Here is a 20,579-nt window from a genome sequence, read left to right as displayed (position 1 = left end):
TCTGTGATCTTGACTTTTCCTCAGGAATCTGGACTGAACCTTGAGCTTCTGCTGAACGGTTCTGACATTTCTCTCCCTCCGAGCCGCTCCATAAACCTGCGGAGCGTTTCGAAGTAAACGGTGTTGAGTAGTCAGTGATGAGTGTAATGATAGGGGTTAGATTTGTTCCTGAACCTGAACCATTTGGTGCTGTGAAGTGTCTGTAGGATCTGACTGGGTTCTGGAGGTTCTGGATGGTTCTATATTAGAATTGTTCTCATTTGTTTGAGGAACTGTGTCTGACCTTTTCCTGTTTCTTCATCTGGCTGGTATTCTGTTTGTTCAGTCTGGAGTCGTTGTGTGTGTGTGTGTGTGTGTATTAATAGAAGGTGAAGTGTGTGTTGAAGAAGGAACAAGTGTGTGTGTGTGTGTGTGTGTGTGTGTGTGTGTGTGTGTGTGTGGAACAGAAAGCAGAATGAAAGGCATCTCGGCAGCAAAACCTGGACTACAGGAGGAATATCCGGTTTCAAGGCCGTCGACCCACAAAGCACGACAGAGACACTCTATACTGCAGGAATTGTCTTACTGTCACACACACACACACACACACACACACACACACACACACACACACACACACACACACACACACACACACACACACAAGACTGTGGACTGAGGACCATAACAGGACAGGAATTCAGACTGGACCATCAGCCAGAGAGAAATCAGATATATTTATTATTTAAGATTTATATAAAATGAATATTTTCATTGTTTCTTAATAAACAGTAAACTTAAAGAAAGAGAGCGAGTCTGCACCAGGACGCTAACATTAACATTTTTAAATTATTGTATAAAATTGTCTTGTTAATAAAACCGTTTAGTAAAAGCGAGCGAGATGTTTGGATTAAAATCAGAGCAGGGAAACATTTTACAGAATAAACATGTTATAACTGGTCTTTTTTTGTTTATTAGCTATGTTCCTATGTTTTATTTGATATTATTATATTTATAAATTATTTTAAAAAGGTTTTAATTTTTTTTTCTAAAATCTTTTGTATTTGTATTAGATATGAATATATTTGATAATATATGTTATTAATCCTGTTTATTGTTTATTGCCATGCAGTATGAATTACTGATGTCTTATTCTTCATATTTATTTATTTTCTTCCTTCCTTTTATTCCTTTAGCTGGTGATTTTGTTTCGTTTCGTTCCTGTGATATAAAACACGAAGCTGCTTTTACATCCGTTTAAAGAATAAAACCTGTTTTTGGAATAAATTTATGTTCCTTTTCATCACAGTTTTATTAAATTCACTGAGACTGATCTCCTCTTTCCTTGACTCTGAGAATATTATGCATAATATTACGCTTTAATAACGGTAAATACATTTAAATGTACAAGCGGAGTGTGGTTCATTTCTCAAAGATAGAGTTTAATTCTGCTGATGTAACGAACCAGAAACTTTACCACTGTTTCTTATCCAAAACAATCATCTTTCCCCTTTTGCTTCTGTCACTCTCAACATTTACACAGCTGTTTAACACACACACACACACACACACACACACACACACACACACACACACACACACACTCACACACACACAGCTGTCTTTTCCTTAAAAGCCAAGCGAAAGAGTGTGTGGAGCAAATGCTGGCGGAAGCAGGTGTGTTCCCCCCCCCCCCCACACACACACACACACACACACTTTTGCCTTCTACTGTCAGTATGTGTTATTGTTGTTCACTGTATTCCCCGATACACACAGCACTGTGTAGTGTTGATTAAAGACTGTTTATTCCACGGCGCTGCTGAGTTCTGGACTGTGATTGGTCAGGAGGTGGTGATTAGTTCTCTAGAACAGCGGCTCTGACAGTAGCGCAGGTTTATATTACTGCACTCGTTCTGATATGTTATCGTTTCCATAGTAACAGCTCGTTCACAGGGATGTGTACAGCGCACGCTCCACTGATAATGAACGGATTAAAATCGTGTAATCTCTGATATGGTGAACTTTTCTGTAAGGAGACGTGCTGTTACAGGGAAATCATCAGCTTTAGTGTGATTGAGTTCCATTAGTTCTAAACGTTCATATTAGATGTATCATATTAAAGGAATACCCCATCCAGGCTGTCCCTGCCTCATACCCCGAGTCCCCTGGGACAGGCTCCAGACTCCCCGTGACCCTGTGTAGGATAATCACTGCAGAAAATGGAGGATGGGTATTAGAGGAGAGGAATGTAGTCGTGTGAAGGGTTGGGACTGGATTGTGTGTGTATATATACAGGGATTTGCAGTAACCTCCAGGCAGTTGGGGTGAAAAAGCTGCCGCTCATCTGTTTTCGTTAAGATGCAGACACTAGAATTGTTTACACGTACGCTTTCTTTATTCTGATTATGTACAGCAATTTATACAGCAAACACTTTTCCCCGAACCCCCTGTAAACCCCCGTATACACACACTCCGGTTTCTACTCCTGTGACAGGATGACCGCACCATTCAACATTTCACACTGATTATATAAAATATATAAAATGGCCTAATACTGCAGTACCCAAACAAACTTCTGATCTACAGTCCCCTCCGAAACTATTGGAACGGAAAGGACAGTTAATTAGTTTGTGCTGAACACTAAAGACATTTGAGTTTGAGGTCAAAAGATGGAGATGAGACGAGAGTTTAGGATTTCAGCTTCTAGACGTGTTAAACAACATAAATCATAGAAACTTTTGTATCAGACCACACAGTTTTTAGGCGAGCAGTAAGTCCTGAAGTAAATGAAAGTAAATAACACTTAATATTCGGTTGCGTTTCCTTTTACTCGCAATAACGTCATCAATCCTGTGACTCACTGACACCAAACTGCTGGTTTCTTCTTCTGTGAAGCTTCTCCAGGTTTCGGGGGTTTCTCCCTTCAGTCTCCTCTTCAGGAGGTGAGGTGCTGATCAGATGGGTGAAGGTCTGGTGATGGACTTGTCCAGTCTAAAACCGGATGCAGTTCTCTGTAAATCTGCAGAGAGAATGTTCCTGTAAACTTCTGAATTCATTCTGCTGCTACCATCATGAGTTCATTCACCAATAAAGATTAGTGAGAATGTTCCAGAAGCAGCCATGCAAGCCCAAGCCGTGACACTACCTCCACCATGTTCCACAGATCAGCTTGTATGTTCTGGATCATGAGCAGATCCTTTCTTTCTCAACACTTTTGTCCACCATGCCTGTTTCTTTTGGCCATTTGCTGTTAAAGACACTTTATAACGGTCTATTCGCTGTGGAATCATCTCTATTACATCACACCCTGAGGTCACATGACCTTCACACTCTCTGATTGATCAGTCCCTCTGTGAGATTGGATACTGAGACACAAATGGAGTGTGTGTGTGTGTGTGTGTGTGTGTGTGTGTGTGTGTGTGTGTGTGTGTGTGTGAGACCAGCACAGCTTGAAAAAGAGGAGTAAGACATTTTAATAGCACAGGATGAGTTATATAATAATAATAATAATAATAATAATAATAATAATAATAATAATAATGTCAGTATGAAGCGTATCCTGATCAGTTGATATGAGTGCAAATTCCCTTTTTTAAGCTCATCAATCTTATCATAAATGATTTAAAAATTACCACAAATCAAATGAAATTTAACTTCCCATGATTAAAAAAAAAACAACAACAAAGAAAAAAACATATAAAAAGTCAAACCAAAATAGAAATCATATAAAACTACAAAGCTGTAAGGAAATATCTAGATCTATTAACATAGCACAAGAATCCAAAAAAGTAAACGTCAACAAATTATTTAAGATAATAATGATCATACGGTCAGTTTATCACAACATTACACACTGTATTCTCTCAGTTCTAGAACATTTGCTGTGATATTCTTTTAAAATAACGCTGCAGCGAGACAGATTTACTCTGCGTAAATCTCTTCAGGAGTGGATTCACTCCTAAAACTACAAATCAAATATTATTCAATTTCAATTTCAATGATTATTTCACTCTTCTGTGGAACTGTGAAGTGTTTAATAAATGTTTACATATAAAAAATATAAAAAAGATCAACATAACCAAAAAAGAATAAACATTAAAAACAGGGTTTAAGGATGATATTATTGTCTCTTTCTCTTATTTTGAAAACCTTTTTATTGATAACTTTTCATTCTTTATTATCTAACTAAAAAGTTATAGTTAATATTTCACTATTTCTATGTACAAAAGCTTATAAATCTATCGATATATATCTAAACTAATTACATAAAGACTGAATTATAGTTTAATATCTTTATTTTAAAGGCTAATTAAATAAATTTAAATTGATATTATATTGGATATCAAAAGGCTCATTATTATTATTATTATTATTATTATTATTATTATTATTATTATTATGATTATTAGTAGTAGTAGTATTTTATTTAAACAGAAGCCCCCCTCATCTCCTGTTTTACTCGTTTATCTTTTCCATACTTGGTCTCGGTGTTTCCTGTGTCCTGTTGTGTTTCCTTTCATGGCCGCCCGAGTCTCAGCAGATCCCGAATAAGGAGTGAACAGCTGAAGTGAGGAGGAGTATAAATACGACACACACTCCTCCACTCGTTCACTCGTTCACTCCGCGGGGGAAAAGAGCAGCGACCGGAACAGAACTGGTGAGTGTGACATCTTCTCTTTATTATTTCACTTTGGAGAAATCAGTACAGGAATCATTGTACTACTACTACTAATAATATTACAGAAAGCTTTAATGTTTTATCTTCTGTGATTAACATAATAAACTGAAGCTGACTGTTAAATAACAGCAGCTGATGAAGTGAATGTACACTGAAAATATTAATTAATCATATTTCTGTAATTATAGAATTACATTAAAACTGTTTTTTCTAAAATCAGAGAAATTGCACTGAAACTGTAATAACGCTGTTAATTTCACTATCAGTTTATCAAATTAGCTACAAATATGTTTATTGTCTACAGTTTCAATGGCTAAAACGAATGCTTATTGACTATATATTTAAGAATAATTTATTGACTATTTGAAAGAAATAAAAGTAAAGATGCTTAATGACTAACTTTTATTGGCTTGATGTATTTTCTTAGAGAGTCTATGCTCATTTTGCTGAATAATAGTGAAGAAATTACATTTCAGTTGTCTTTAGATTTTGTACGTAATGTGATTTAATTACATTTGCTAAAAATGTATAAAATATTGTTAGATTTCTTGTTTTCTAAACATTTACAGTGATGTGCTGACAATATAATTATATTAATGTCCATGTATTTGTGTATGCGTAGTTATTAACGAGTTTGCATTGTTGTGTGTGTGTGTGTGTGTGTGTGTGTGTGTGTGTGCAGAAACTCAGCCGACACCATGTGTGATGATGATGAAACCACTGCCCTGGTCTGTGATAACGGCTCTGGACTGGTGAAAGCCGGATTCGCCGGAGACGATGCTCCTCGAGCTGTGTTTCCCTCCATCGTGGGCCGGCCGCGTCATCAGGTCAACGAACACTCCACACTCACAACACCCTGTGAAGCCTTTATTTCATTCCCTATTTAGTGCACAAGGCCCTTATGCCATCATTTAGGATACATGAAGGGTCATGAATCCTAAAATCAGGACCCTTGGGCTGTGTCCCAAACCACAGACTACTGTTCTAAATGGTACATCATTATAGTGTTCACGCGTCACATGACGGCGCCGGTTTGGGACACATTATTGTCCTAAATCTGTTAATTATAGCCATTAGTGCATACACTACATAGAGCACATCTGTAAGAAGTAGGGATCAGATTCAGTATTGGCAGTATGGTAACGGGGTGTGTTCCCTCTGTAGGGTGTGATGGTGGGTATGGGGCAGAAGGACTCATATGTAGGTGATGAAGCTCAGAGTAAACGAGGTATCCTGACACTGAAGTACCCCATCGAGCATGGCATCATCACCAACTGGGACGACATGGAGAAGATCTGGCACCATACCTTCTACAATGAGCTGAGGGTGGCTCCTGAGGAACATCCGACTCTACTCACTGAAGCTCCACTCAACCCTAAAGCTAACCGAGAGAAAATGACTCAGGTTAGATAGAGACGCTAATCTGAACTGTTTAAAGTGCGTAAAGTTTATAAAAACTCCACTGAAATTCTCTACATGTGAATGTGTTCTTGGGTCTTGATTATGGGGTTATAATAATGCTAATAAATAAAATGAAATCGCCTTTATACAGATCATGTTTGAGACGTTTAATGTTCCTGCGATGTACGTGGCCATTCAGGCCGTGCTCTCGCTCTACGCCTCTGGCAGAACCACCGGTGAGGATTTTCACTTCAACATCTACATTCTTCACTCTGTGACTCCGAGGTCATCCACCTCTCTGAGTCATGCTGAGTTGTGTCTCTTTTGCTTGAACTGCTCGAGTCTAATTATTGCATCTTTTACAGGTATTGTGCTGGACTCTGGTGATGGTGTGACACATAACGTTCCTATTTATGAAGGTTACGCTCTTCCACACGCCATCATGCGTCTGGATCTGGCCGGTCGCGACCTCACCGATTACCTGATGAAGATCCTGACAGAGCGAGGCTACTCTTTCGTCACCACCGGTATACAGCATTATACATTAAATAATGCTCAGACTAAAGCTACCGTAAAAACCCACCGCTAATGTTCTGATTGGATATTTTTTTCTGAACAGCCGAGCGTGAGATTGTGAGGGACATTAAAGAGAAACTGTGCTACGTTGCTCTGGACTTTGAGAATGAAATGGCCACCGCTGCTTCTTCCTCATCTCTGGAGAAGTCATACGAGTTGCCTGATGGTCAGGTGATCACCATCGGGAATGAGAGGTTCCGCTGCCCAGAGACACTTTTCCAGCCATCATTCATCGGTGAGTCACAACACGCTGGTGTTTTTAATAATAAGCTGAAGGTGTTTGAGACACTTCCGGAATGTGGCAATTTGTCTTGTTTATGTCACAGGTATGGAGTCGGCTGGTATCCACGAGACGACCTACAACAGCATCATGAAGTGCGACATTGATATCCGTAAAGACCTTTATGCTAATAACGTCCTTTCTGGTGGGACAACAATGTACCCTGGTATTGCTGATCGCATGCAGAAAGAAATCACCGCCCTTGCCCCCAGCACCATGAAAATCAAGGTATATATAAATCCGTTTTAATCACTTTATGCAGATTTGGTAACCACATTACTCAAAACATCATTTTCACTATGTTTCATTTTACCAGCAAAATCTATCCCAGCACCCAAACAACTATGAATTAATAATATAATAATAATTATTTTGAAAGTCAGCTAGGAAGTTTACATTATGCCTAATTATCACGTTAACATCTGGCAATCCAAGCATCACCAGCTAATACCTAGACAGTTTCGGGTAACTTGAGCTGCACCACTACATAAAAGTCCATGTCTAAAATTCAATTGTATGCAGTATGTTTCAGGTGTCTTCTACATGTAAACAGTATCAGCTTACAAAATATTAACAAGATATCAATATAAGCAGCTTAGTTTGTTAGCTAGTACATCAACATGACCCCTATACAGTGTAACATACTATTATAGTCTCATTCATGCACGTCTGCTTCTCAGTTTTGATAATTGCTAAATCTTTGTGTGTTTTTCATCCCCCTTCAGATTATTGCTCCTCCAGAGCGTAAATATTCGGTGTGGATTGGTGGATCGATTCTGGCGTCGCTCTCCACCTTCCAGCAGATGTGGATCAGTAAACAGGAATACGATGAAGCTGGACCTTCCATTGTGCACAGGAAGTGCTTCTAAATTATACAGGAATCCTGAATTCAGTACTGTTAATGTGCTGCTTATCCGTTTCCTCGATAGCCGGTGAATTCCATTAGTTAAAGTATCACGTTAAAGCTATGCGATTTCCTTTGAGAAAAGCAGTTTCTCAATGTAAACATTTGAGCGCTCATCCCAAGTTAAAAATGTGACTTTTATGATAAAAAAAATAGATTTTCGTGTTATTTTGTCATTGTACAGTATGTTTTCACCAAAGTGCGATTTGCTTTGTTGACCATTAATGTATTTGGATATTTATTGCTTTATAAATAATAATAAAACGACAAACTACCCAGGACTTGTGTGTTATCTCCGTGTTTTTAACTGACTGTTAGGAACACAGCCAGTTTTCTGTGTTAATATTTCAAAAAGTTACTGATTAAATTTAAAATGGAGGAAAGACATACAGTACTAATTGTGTTGAAAGGAACATACACAACAATTTCTAGTCTGTCCAGGACAATAATAATCAACGGTTAAAAAAAAAGCTGCACTAAGGTCAAGTAACACAAGCAAGGAGACACAACCCTGGTCAGAGGTCAGTAGAAGGTCATTTACTACTTTAACCAGCGCTGTCTCTGTGCTATGATGAGGTCTAACTCCCGACTGAAATATTACATGAATGTTGTTCCTATGTAAGTACGAGCAGAGCTGCTGTGTACAACCTTTTCTAGGATCTTGGAGATAAAGGGGAGGTTTGATATTGGTCTATAGCTGGACAGCTGGCAGGAGACACGGTCGAGTTTTATATGCACAAGAGGTGATTTGTAACAGACAATAAAAAACATTATGTAATATACTTTCTTTAAAATGGTACTCAAATAACTTTTATTCATCACAAAGTAAGATGATTCCTGGACCCATCTGACCTTTTAATGACAAATATATTGACCTAATACTTATTGTATACTGACCCAATACTAACAAGTCATGACCAACTGTTTCTGTTCTCGAAATGAACAGGCACAATCCTCTCAGAGATGGACAGGCTGCACCACCTAGAGAACATGGACGAAACTACACAGGAATAGGAAAGTGTGACTGTATGGACCAATAGATGTACAACCGAGAGGCGATATTCACTGCTCATAACCACACGGAGAGGGTTATTCGTTCTAAAGATATTTCAGTGTGAGAAAGTGTAACATAAATAAAAAAGAACAATAATAATAATCATTACAATCAACATTCAGAATTTTACAAAGTTTTAAATCAATGTGATAAAATATAAAAGCATTTTTTTTAGTATTTCATACCATTTGACCAAATCTGAGAAGAATCTGAGAACCTTCTAATATAATAATTTAACAGATAATTTACATTAACAGCCATTAGATTATTATCAGGTTAAAACCCCTGCAAGGTGACTCAGACCTCATTCAATTTCTTCAAACAAACATCAATGTTTTTCCAATTGTATCAAATTTAAGCGTTTTCCAGCACAATAGCAGCTGTAAATAATTTTGTTTTGTCAGTCTAGTGAACCGTCACTGCCAGCAGCAACAGCAGAAACCCCTCCTGTGTAGGATAAGTGGTACAGAAAACGGAAGGATGGATGGATGGATGGATGGATGGGTGGATGGAAGGGTATTTTTGACAGGGTCTCAGGATTTTAAATGACTTCCAGAACTCCCACATCCTAGGGTTTGAGGTGTAACACCCTGGACCTTTTGCAGGTTTGTTAGCTACCTGTGGGACAACATGTGTGTTTTGAGATGACTTGATTGGGTGAAGTCTTTGTCACACATGTTACAGCGATATGGTCTCTGTCCGGTGTGTATCACATAGTGTCTCTTCAACTTAGATGGAGCTTCAAAGCTTTTGAAGCAAACAGCACAATGGTAGGGCTTTGAGAGTCTCTGTTTCGGACAGTGGACTGGACAATTGTGTGCATTAAGTTTTTGCAATGAATCAAAGCACTGGCTGCAGGAAGGACATATTGGCAGGTCATTTGGTGGGTCTGTCAGGTGTTGATTACAACCTTCGTCCTTCGTGGAGTCTTGGTTGTGATAATTCAACTCAAGCTTGCAAAAATCAGGGACAGTTAGTGATCTTTGAAAAGAGTCTTCAGGAATACAAAAGGCGAGACTGTGCAAATTTGTCCTATCAATCTTCTGGGTAAAAGGATGAAGATCTCTAGTTTCCACCATTTCTTGTTGATCCATACTATTCCAAATTGGAATTCTGGTAGTCGTATCAGCAGCAGATGAGTGAACTTCATCTGTTCTGTTCAAACAGTGTTGAAAATCCTTGCTCTCCAATTTCTCAGCCTGTTGATCCAGACATTTATACAGTATCATATTTGTAGTATTATCAGCACCAAATGGTTCTGAATCATGTTTTAAGGTAGGATAAACAGACTTATCCACCAGAAGATCAGTCTCAGACTTGACCTTGCTCTCACCATAACCTGAATCAGGAGGACAGCAATTGTTGTCTTGAGAAATACATTTCTGGTAGTGGACTTGTGCAGTGTATTCATCATCTTCATCAATTTGATTTACAATGGCTAAACTTTCATAACTCTCTTGATGAAGGTCTGCTTTATCAGCCAAGGTGGGACTCACTACGCAAGCTTTGAGCTCACTGTTGTCTTTTCTATTGTGGACCCACTGGTGACACTGAAGATGGCTGAGCTGCTTAAAGGACTTGCAACAAACCTGGCACTTGTAAGGCCTGATTCCGGTGTGGACCAGCAAATGTCTGGAAAGCTTTGATGGAAAATCAAAAGTCTTCAGACAGAAGATGCACTGGTGTGCATTCCTGTTCATCTGGACAGAAGGGTCTTCACCTTCATGGACTTCAACTGGAAAGCTGGTGCTCTCGAAGTCTGGTGTGAATTCCTCTATGTTTATGGAATGGGAATGTGAAGAATGATTAACCAGATTTGTATTTTGACTGTCACAGTTAGGATCTGGTTTCTGTGCCACTGGATGTCTTCCAGACTCTCTTGCACAGTTATTTGTTTCACTGAATGTCTCTGACATCTCAGGGACGGAGGATCCCATCCCACTCTTGTAGGTTTGTTGGCAAAGCATTTTTTTTCGAACCATATGAACCTTGTAGTGGCTCTGTAGGTGGTAGAGCTTCCTGAAGGACTTGCTGCACATGCTACACTTGAATGGCTTGATGTCCATGTGGATGAGGAGATGCCTAGAAAGTTTGGAAGGGAAGTCAAATATTTTGAAGCACATTGTGCACTGGTACCCAGACTCTTTAGTCTGCTTTTCTTCATCCAGAGGGCTGGATATGGCTTTGTAAGAAAGAGATGTGAGATCACCACTGTCCTCTGGGATGTATTTAGATACAAGTCCAATGCTAGGTGTGTAAACACAGCTGTCCCTCATTCCACTGCTGGATATGAAATTCTCCCTGCCAATCTCATCCTCCTTTCTGATACTCACGTTAGATTTGGAACTATCAGGGTCTCTCAGATGGACCTCACTTATGCTAGTCTGAAACGTTCCTCTGCTTCCTCCTTTACACTTATGAACCTTCAAGTGGGATTTCTGTCTGAAGCCTCTAAAACAAACTGAGCATCTGAAAGGTCGTTGCCCTGTGTGAATCAAGATGTGGCGTTGAAGTTTGGAAGGAGCATTGAAATGTTTTGAACATACAGTGCAAGAGTAATCTTGTCTACAGCTGATCTCTTGGTCCGGTGAGGACCTGACAGCATCAGTTTCTGAAATATTCCCATCAATCATAATTCTTGCAGCAGGTGATGGACTCAAAAGTGCAGCAGACATTTTCACTTTCTGTTTTGCAGATCTGAACTTCCTAGCAAGGCTGATGTGAACAAAACGCTTCAGCCTGGCCTTAGATGTTCGACTGGGACAAGGCTGAGGCTGGATGGATCTGTGCATCTGGAGTGAGGAAGATAACTTCTTCCTGGGACCGGTGTGAACACTGTGGTGTGCTTTGAGGTGGGAAAGTTGCCTGAATGCACGGAAGCATAAAGAACACTGAAACGGTCTTTGACCTGTGTGAATGAGACAGTGCCTTCTCAGCTTCGACGGGGCGCTGAAACATTTGTGGCACACTGGGCATTCATGCTCTACTTTACTTTTAGCCCACTTTTCAGCAGTGTTTGAACTCTTTCGCTTTTTCACATTTTTAGGAAACGGCTCCATATAAACATTTTCTGATCCTTTTCGCTCCTTCTCAAGATCTCCAGCTTCTTCTGTCCATTGTGCCTTTGAAGGTTTAGAATGATTCACCAATGTATTCACGGTATCCAGCGAATAACTTGGATTGTGAGAGGCAGTGTTTCCAGGAATAACTTCTTTCAGTTTTTTTCGTCTCTGTGGAAAATGAGTAGATAGGTGCATTTTTAAGTGTGCAAGCTGCCGGAAAGCTTTAGGGCAGAGCTCGCAGCAAAAAGGCCGAAGACTGCTGTGAATTAAAACGTGACGCTTTAGTTTTGATGGTGCAGAAAAACATTTCAGACACACTGAACACTGGTGCCTATTGGTCATCTTTGCCATTTTTAACTCTGTAGAAGAATCGTTATCTTGTGTGTCTTCTGTAGTGTAAATTACTCCCATATGTTCTTGTTTTTCAACACTGGACTCTGTGTTGTTTGCTGAATTCGGCAGAACGTTAGTGCACAATGAATATTGACAGTTTTGAAAGTTTTCTTCATGGGTCAAGTCTTTAAATCCATCGTAATTCCCTTGTGCAAAGTCACACGTCTGTCCAGTATCGTTGATCACGTGTTTAACACGTTTATGCTTGTCCATACCATGACTCTGAAGTTCAGATTCACTCTCATTACTTGTCTGAATGGAACTGTACCACATATTTTCATCACCAAGGTCTCCTTCCTCTGAAATCCTCCGAGATCCACCATGTTTGTCGTAACGTTCCTCTGTTTTGGTGTAGGATATTTGAGAATTAATTGCTTGTGATACAATGAGTGAAACCTCCCTCAGCTTCGAATGGCTCTTCAAATGTCCTTTCAAATGAGCCGACTGCCGAAAAGATTTCAGGCAAACGTAACAGGTGAAAGGTCTCTGTCCCGAATGTGTGAGCTGGTGACGTCGAAGCTTTGAAACAAAATCAAACTGTTTCAGGCAGATTATACACTGGTGTGTCATGATGTTCGGGTCACAGGGTCAAATATATTTGTTCCAGAGTTTCCATCTAAAAAGATAAGATAAAATTAATCACCAGGTAATCACAATTACCTTAATTACCTAAAAATTAATCACACATGAATAAACAAGGTGTAATGTTTTCACTTTCAAAAACAATTATCAAGAAATAATGGTTAGAGTGGCCTGGGATATCTCTACTCTCTCTCTATTATTCTCTTAATCATTTATTTAACTACATTATATTACTCTAAATCATTCTACTTCTTTTATTGTGTGCATTAAAGTCTTTTCAGGTAATTTGACCAATAAAACACCTTCTGATTCTGTGTTTATCTAGTTACATTTCCACGTGTTTAAACATAGCAATAACTATAACTGACTTCAACGTAACTAGTTCCGTGTAAACAATCCGTCTATTATACAAATAAACTATTTTTAAAAATACCTAATTAACCGTAGAATTTGTTTCGTTTCGGTGATAAACAACCGTACCGCTCCAAAAACAGCCCGGGCTCCGTCAGTCAAATACAGCCGTGTGCGAACAGCGGCTTCAATCAAGGGTTCCTACCTCATATAAATCAATATCATTTAGCTCCAGGGGCTCATTCAGAAATGTATTTAATGTGTGTGTTTGACATGTATATAATTTCTCTCTTTAAATTAATTGCTTTAAAGTATAGAACAGACAAATTATTTTTTAGGTACACGCGTTTTAATCAATATCACAAGCTATTGTGGTATTTCAGCTGGAGGAGGAGTAGGTGTAGACCATTTACAATTTTGTTTTCTAGTAAGAAATTATATAATATTAAAAATCCATATAATGGACGCGTAAATGTGATTGAGTAAATGTTCGATTTTGTTTAATTAAGACATTTTTAACTTAATCTATTTTGTAAACCAGAATATATTTTCCGCAGTGTGTAGTGCACTAGAAACGCCACTAGAGGGAGCAATTTAAACATAAAACGCTCTATAACATGGAAGCCTGGAATTTGACTCTGGAAACACTGGAACGGTGTAGAACATAATTAATAATTATACTCACTAAACGTGAAATGGCAAAAGATATTTAATGTAAAGTGATGAAATGTGTGAAAATACCAACATACATTTATGTTTCCACTAAATTACAACACTGCTCATGAAACCATGTAAACAATTTAGATGTATAATTTAGATAATAATAATAATAATAATAATAATAATAATAATAATAATAATTATTATTATTATTATTTTGTTTAACGGGTTGTTAAACACATTTTAAAAAGAATCTGATAAAAATAGATAAAAGGAAATACTACTACTAATAATAATGAGTGAGAAAGGGCAGTCATGCCTAAATTTTGCCCCTCGGTCTGTGCACGTTGTTATATTATTGTCCATATAATTAGGGCGCGTCTCCGCGTGCGTCCTTAATGCGGGTCGGCGTGAGGGCGCGCGCGGCTCCGCTACTGATGGATGGATGTGACGTTGACGCGAGCTGAAGCGACTGCAGTCACGCGCTGGCATTTGTCACCGTCTGCCCCGGTCATGCAGATCGCACGAGCGCCTATCACTGACTAAGATTAATGATCTCTCTCTCTCTCTCTCTCTCTCTCTCTCTCTCTCTCTCTCACACACACACACACACACACACACACACACACACACACACATTTATTTCCATAAACCTCAACAATGTAGTGAGATCGTGCAGGAAGCCGGAAACCATTCTGTGCGTGTGTGTATGTGTGTGTGTGTGTGTGTGTTTGTGAGTGTGTTCTGCTGCACACAAAACGCTTTTCAGTGACAGATGAGGTGTCGCGCGCGTAGGAGAGTTCGGATGGATGGAGGGAGGTGGAGAAACGGGGCGCGCGATATCGGGGCTCTGGGGGATGTAAAGTGTTTACCCATCATCCATCATCCACTGACACACACACTGTTATAGATGTACTAACCACTGAATGTAACGAGAAGATTATTGACGTATCATCCTTATTCAGTACCTCTGTGTTTGTGTTTACGTTTCTGGTCTCAAATCATATAGTGTGTGTGATTATAGCGAGTGTGTGAATATTGCGAGTGTGTGTGATTATGGTGACTGTGTGATTATAGCGAGTGTGTGAATATTGCGAGTGTGTGTGATTATGGTGACTGTGTGATTATAGCGAGTGTGTGAATATTGTGAGTGCGATTATAACGAGTATGTGATTATAGCGAGTGTGTGATTATTGTGAGACTGTTATTATAGCGAGTGTGTGATTATTGCGAGTGTGTGATTATTGCGAGTGTGTGATTATAGCGAGTGTGTGATTATTGAGAGTGTGTGATTATTGTGAATGTGTGATTATTGCGAGTGTGTTGGTGTGTGATTATAGCGAGTGTGTGATTATTGTGAGTCTGTTATTATTGCGAGTGTGGGATTATAGCGAGTGTGTGATTATTGTGAGTCTGTTATTATTGCGAGTGTGGGATTATAGCGAGTGTGTGATTATTGTGAGTCTGTTATTATTGCGAGTGTGTGATTATTGTGAGTCTGTTATTATTGCGAGTGTGGGATTATAGCGAGTGTGTGATTATTGCGAGTGTGTGATTATTATGAGTCTGTTATTATTGCGAGTGTGGGATTATAGCGAGTGTGTGATTATTGTGAGTCTGTTATTATTGCGAGTGTGGGATTATAGCGAGTGTGTGATTATTGCGAGTGTGTGATTATTATGAGTCTGTTATTATTGCGAGTGTGGGATTATAGCGAGTGTGTGATTATTGTGATTGTCTGATTATAGTGGATGTGTTTGGTTGACTGCTGTAACGTCCATTATATCATCTTTGCCTGACATTTGGGATCTAAATTCTTCAACATTCCTTTAAGTCTTTTCAGTGTTCATAAAAAGCAAAAATCCACTGAAATTCTTCACCAAACCACATGTGATACAGAGAGTAAGACAGACATATAGAGAAAGACACATAGAGAGAGAGATAGAGGAAGGAGATAAAGAAGAAAAGAAGAAGCGAACAGTGAAGAGATAGAAAGGTCTCGCTCTCTGCTGTCGGGTCTGATCTAATGAGCTCAGCTCGTCTCTTTGTGCAACTCGGACAGGTGTCGGCCCGGATGATGAATGTCCCTACACCATGTGTGTGTGTGTGTGTGTGTGTGTGTGTGTGTGTGTGTTTGTGTGTGTGTGTGGGCTCTGATAACTATGCTAATGTCCGTGCTTGCTTCTGATTGGCTGGTTCGGGCTAATCCATTACAGCTCTGACAGTGGTACCGTGTGCTAAACGCTATTTGACCGTCGCTGTCACGTTAAACGAATACAGAAAGTGATGGATGACCCACTCGTTCATCACATCACCCTTCCCCCTTCTCCACAACCCTCCTTTGCTTCTCTCTGAGGAAAAAGAAAGAAACTGCAGTAGACAAAGTAGAAACAGACTGCCAGAAATCACACCCTCTTCACTACATAGTGCATTATTTTGGGAGTTTCGCTGTTCTGTGTCCATGTTTGGAATTGGCTGGAGAAAATCCAGTGCACTCACAGCATTCCACATTTCACTGCAGTATGTTCTTGTCTGGATGATGTAGCCTAGCTAAAGCCGGGTTCACACTGTACGATTTTGGCCACGATTTGGTCGTCTGAGAAAAATTTTGAGAATCCTAAAAGATTCCTATAATCCTAGGGCAAAATCTGTAGTCTTTGATGTCTAGTTTGACGTGTTCCCCGACAGCCGATTAATGGCTGCGATCAAATTTTTCTGATTAAATTCTTGCGGTGTCAGAAGATTTGAGGTGCAGTCCTGTAGTGCGGCTTCTCCTCCTACTCCGTGCAAGACTTCTTATGTGCGGCTGTTTTTGGTGTCTTGACTGTCGTACAGTCTGACATTAATGACAGCTGAGATCCGACAGTGTGACATGGCTTTAAGCGGGGATCAGGTTCTTACAGTCTGACAAGCAGCAGTTGCAAAGGACTATTAAAAATGTGCACCCGGCTTAACACACAATACTCATGAAACTCATATGGAAATGGCGCTTTTACCTAACTTTGCACTCAGTAACAAAAAGACTTTTCACTGTCACTGGAAGTGAGGCTAATGATTTAGCACACTAGCATGTTTTGGAAAAGTATGTTACTAATGAATGAGGAATCTGGCCAATTACATTTGTGTCATCACTGTCAAACGAATCCTAAACTATTTAAAAGCAAGAAAGGAAAACATGGGACATCATTAAAAGTAAATGCTTTTATTTTTATCATTTTTTGTACTCTGGTTTCCTCTAAGACATGCACTGTAGGCTGATTGGCATGTCCAAAATGTCCACAGTGTATGAATGGGTGTGTGAGTGTGTGTGTGTTTGTGCCCTGTGATGGATTGGCACCTCGTCCAGGGTGTACCCCGCCTTGTGCCCCATGCCCCCTGGGATAGGCTCCAGGTTCCCCGTGACCCTGTAGGATAAACAATATAGAAAATGTACATTTTCCGTACATTTTATTTTTCACATTATGAACGAATACACTTTCCAGTATAACTGAAACACCACCCTCTCGCAAACAGAATGTCAGACAACATGGCAATGATAACTAATGTGAGTCTATGGATTGGTTAAGACAGTTGGACAAATAATCAAATAATCACATCAAAAAACAAATAATCAAATCAGTCAAATAAAAAGCATAATGGAGTGAAAATAAAAAGATAAAATACATGATAAACTTATCATTAATGAAGTCTTCAATGTGTTCAGATGTGTTTATCAGATTTCATGTAATTGTATGTAGCTTGTAGTTTTGGTTAGTTAGCTAGGTAGTCCATCTGAGTTGTGTAATCTGATCTCATGAACACAGATGAAAGAGAAACGATACGCAGGGTTGAACAAAAGACATTTATACTCTCTGCATTTGGCAGACACCCTTATCCAGAGTAACTTTCATTTATCTCATTTTATACAACTGAGCAGTTGAGGGTTGCTTAAGGGCCCAGCAGTGAAAGCTCATCAGTACTAGGATTGTAACCTATAATCTACCTATCAGACGTCCAATGTCTTACCACTGAGCTATGACATCCCAAAAAGCCAAAAGACTGGAATAAGTATGGATACTGTGTCAAAATCTAACTCAATTAAAAATGAAAGTATCTGACCAAAAAATATATACTCAAGTGAAAAGTCTTTTCTCACTCCTGAATATTGAAGCATTTTACTGAGGTAGGGCCAGGGGGCTCATCCTCAAGCTCCACATAGCCGTCCGTATATAAATAAAGGATAATCACACGGATACTGTAGCACTAACTACACTGTGTAGCATGGGAGGATCGGGGTAAAGGACAGGTTGGCATCATTCTTGAGAGTTTTCTATCAAAAATTTCTTTTTAGGGCCATTGTCCTGCTGACATTTGGGTTTGAGATGAATATGAGAAGTGAGTTTAGAATTTCAGCTTTTTATTTCATAGTATTTACATGTAGATGTGTTAAACAACTTTTGTATCAGACCAGCCAATGTGTAGGCAACGGTGTCCTGTTAGATCAATTGTTTAAACAATACATATCTCTGAACATCTACTCTTGGTTTTATCCTTCAGTTTCACCTGTGAAGACTGCATTTGTTAAAAAAGATAAGCCAACATAAAGATCAGAGAGCTGTCTATGGGAGAAAAACAAGTGTTTATGAAGCTGAGAAAGAAACGTAGGGCATAGTAAATACAACAATCTGGAATGTCCTGAAAACAAAAGAAACCCCTGGTGTACTAAGCAACAGATGCCGAACGGGTCGGCCAAGGAAAACTACAACAGCTGAAGACAGAAACATTGAGAGAGCTGTGAAGAACATCCCAAAAACAACAGTCAGTGACATCACCAACAGCCTCCACAGGGCAGGGTGAAGGTGTCACAATCCACCGTATTCTAAATTAATAATTTACTTTCAGTAGATAATTTATGTGGCAGGTTTGTGCTTTCAACGTGACCTCATCAGTAAACATCACAATATCATACCATCTGAAAATAAAGAAAAAGAATGAAAACACTCGCTTTTCTCCTTCCTCGGATCTCCAGAAAAACCGGATGATGCAACTTCCGGCTGTGGAATATTACAAAGAGGCGAATGCATTTAGGTAACAGGGTTGAGTCAAACATAAATGAAAACACAAATGAAATGAAAACACCTTTTTTCAATAAATAATGCAAAATAAAAATAAAAAAGTTTTCATTTGACTCATGCTTGTATGAGTTGATTCGGGGAAAAGCCTGTTTCAGTACTGAGAAGTTATATGGATTCACACAAAAATATTCAGATTTCTGACGTATGTAATGATTATATTTAAAATGAGCAAACATGCTGTCTTTAATGTTTTAAATGTTTTACCTGAAACATTCACCAAAGTTGTTGTTTAAAATACCCGGAATCACACAGCTCTATTTGTCATTAGTGAGCTGAGAAAAATAACTACTTAGCAAACTTCCAGCTAGTTTGTCAAATTTACGCTAGCACACGCTAACCCCAGACATTATATTAGTGAGCTAATAATGATTTGTTCAATAAATTCTATTTGTAATGCTAATCTTTAGTACAACTAACCACAAGTTAATTAGTTAGCAGGTCCTTTTGAAAATTTCCAGTAGACAACAAATTTAAAGGAAGCTAGTTAGTGCAGTTGGTTATTATTATATAGTTTCTTAAATTGGTCTTGGATCAGTTATTATGTTAGCTAGTTAATTTCATGCTAGCAAACATTAATCACAGCTAGCTTGCTAGCTAACAAAAGTTTGTAACGTTAACTTAGTTTCTTTGTTTAATAAACACTGCTAGTATTAATAAGCAATAAACAATACAATGATTTTAGTTGATAGCAATAACAACCCTGTATTTGATCAAATACACCGTTATATTTCATTTTATTTATTTATATAACATTTTGTCTTTATTATAGATGTGAAAATGCATGAGCACTGGTTTCACTACACTGATTTTTAGAAAGACAAGTGTAAATGTCAAATATTTAAAAAATAAACACAGATATCAGGCATTTTGAAAAGAAAATTTTTATTACAAGAAAGTGTGTGCACCTCAGATCACTTAAAAACATTTAGTATGTGTTTAACACACGTGAGTGTATCACAGGAAACTTTACATCAAACTTTACACACGTTCCCTCATGATGCGTCCTCCTTCTGCTCATGTCCACTTTATGTTCAATAAATTATCCCGTGACTGATGTAAAAATCTAATGATCAGAGTTTAATAGTTTAATATGAGGCTGAACCGAGCCTCTATAACCTAATTAATAAAGTCAAACAATAATCAGATTGAGAATGCGTCCTAGTTTAGTGTTTTACAACACGGCCCGGTTTAGTGCTGTATCTGAGACAGCGATTTAAATTACAGGTCCAAAAGATCTGTCAGTATTTCATGTGCAAACCAGAACTGTTACAGAAAGTGACTGGAACAGGGATACTGTGTGTGTGCAAGAGAGAGAGAGAGAGAGAGAGAGAGAGAGAGAGAGAGAGAGAGAGAGAGAGAGAGAGAGACAGACAGAGAGAGAGAGAGAGACAGAGAGAGACAGACAGACAGAGAGAGAGAGAGACAGAGAGAGACAGACAGACAGAGAGAGAGAGAGACAGAGAGACAGAGAGAGAGAGAGAGAGAGACAGAGAGACAGACAGAGAGAGAGAGAGAGAGAGAGAGAGAGAGAGACAGACAGAG

General features: G+C 38.9%; 3 protein-coding genes across 4 annotated transcripts in view; 2 read left to right on the top strand and 1 right to left on the bottom strand.

Annotated features, from left to right (window-relative positions):
* The window catches only part of psmc6 (proteasome 26S subunit, ATPase 6), a 270,786-nt gene that overhangs the window by 77,202 nt on the left and 173,005 nt on the right, over nucleotides 1-20,579 (top strand). The gene's annotated exons all lie outside the window — the stretch shown is intronic.
* On the top strand, nucleotides 4,559-8,102 carry actc2 (actin, alpha, cardiac muscle 2). Its single transcript, XM_017455611.2, has 8 exons — nucleotides 4,559-4,639; nucleotides 5,343-5,487; nucleotides 5,825-6,064; nucleotides 6,213-6,297; nucleotides 6,427-6,588; nucleotides 6,681-6,872; nucleotides 6,964-7,145; nucleotides 7,643-8,102. The coding sequence occupies exons 2-8, from the start codon at nucleotides 5,359-5,361 to the stop codon at nucleotides 7,784-7,786; spliced, it is 1,134 nt and encodes a 377-aa protein (XP_017311100.1). The 5' UTR covers nucleotides 4,559-4,639; nucleotides 5,343-5,358; the 3' UTR covers nucleotides 7,787-8,102.
* Nucleotides 8,097-13,467, bottom strand: znf770 (zinc finger protein 770). Of its 2 annotated transcripts, none has more exons than XM_047150917.2 (2): nucleotides 13,346-13,467; nucleotides 8,097-12,946 (listed from the first exon to the last, which is right to left on the bottom strand). In XM_047150917.2, the coding sequence occupies exon 2, from the start codon at nucleotides 12,898-12,900 to the stop codon at nucleotides 9,490-9,492; it is 3,411 nt and encodes a 1,136-aa protein (XP_047006873.2). In that variant the 5' UTR covers nucleotides 12,901-12,946; nucleotides 13,346-13,467; the 3' UTR covers nucleotides 8,097-9,489. The 2 variants fall into 2 exon arrangements, with proteins under 2 accessions (XP_047006873.2, XP_047006874.2); XM_047150918.2 differs by having other exon boundaries at nucleotides 13,393-13,461.

The sequence above is a fragment of the Ictalurus punctatus genome, chromosome 25 (genome assembly GCF_001660625.3).
Source record: "Ictalurus punctatus breed USDA103 chromosome 25, Coco_2.0, whole genome shotgun sequence".
Taxonomy (NCBI): domain Eukaryota; kingdom Metazoa; phylum Chordata; class Actinopteri; order Siluriformes; family Ictaluridae; genus Ictalurus; species Ictalurus punctatus.
The sequence above is the reverse complement of the archived record's forward strand: the minus strand, read 5'-3'. Positions and strand labels throughout refer to the sequence as shown.

Excerpts from the sequence above, each read along its gene's own strand:
- actc2 (XM_017455611.2), top strand. The coding sequence starts at position 5,359 with ATGTGTGATGATGATGAAACCACTGCCCTGGTCTGTGATAACGGCTCT. Across the intron at positions 6,298-6,426 it reads CGCCTCTGGCAGAACCACCG|GTATTGTGCTGGACTCTGGT; the intron begins GTGAGGATTTTC and ends CATCTTTTACAG. Across the intron at positions 6,873-6,963 it reads TTTCCAGCCATCATTCATCG|GTATGGAGTCGGCTGGTATC; the intron begins GTGAGTCACAAC and ends TTTATGTCACAG.
- znf770 (XM_047150917.2), bottom strand. The coding sequence starts at position 12,900 with ATGACACACCAGTGTATAATCTGCCTGAAACAGTTTGATTTTGTTTCA.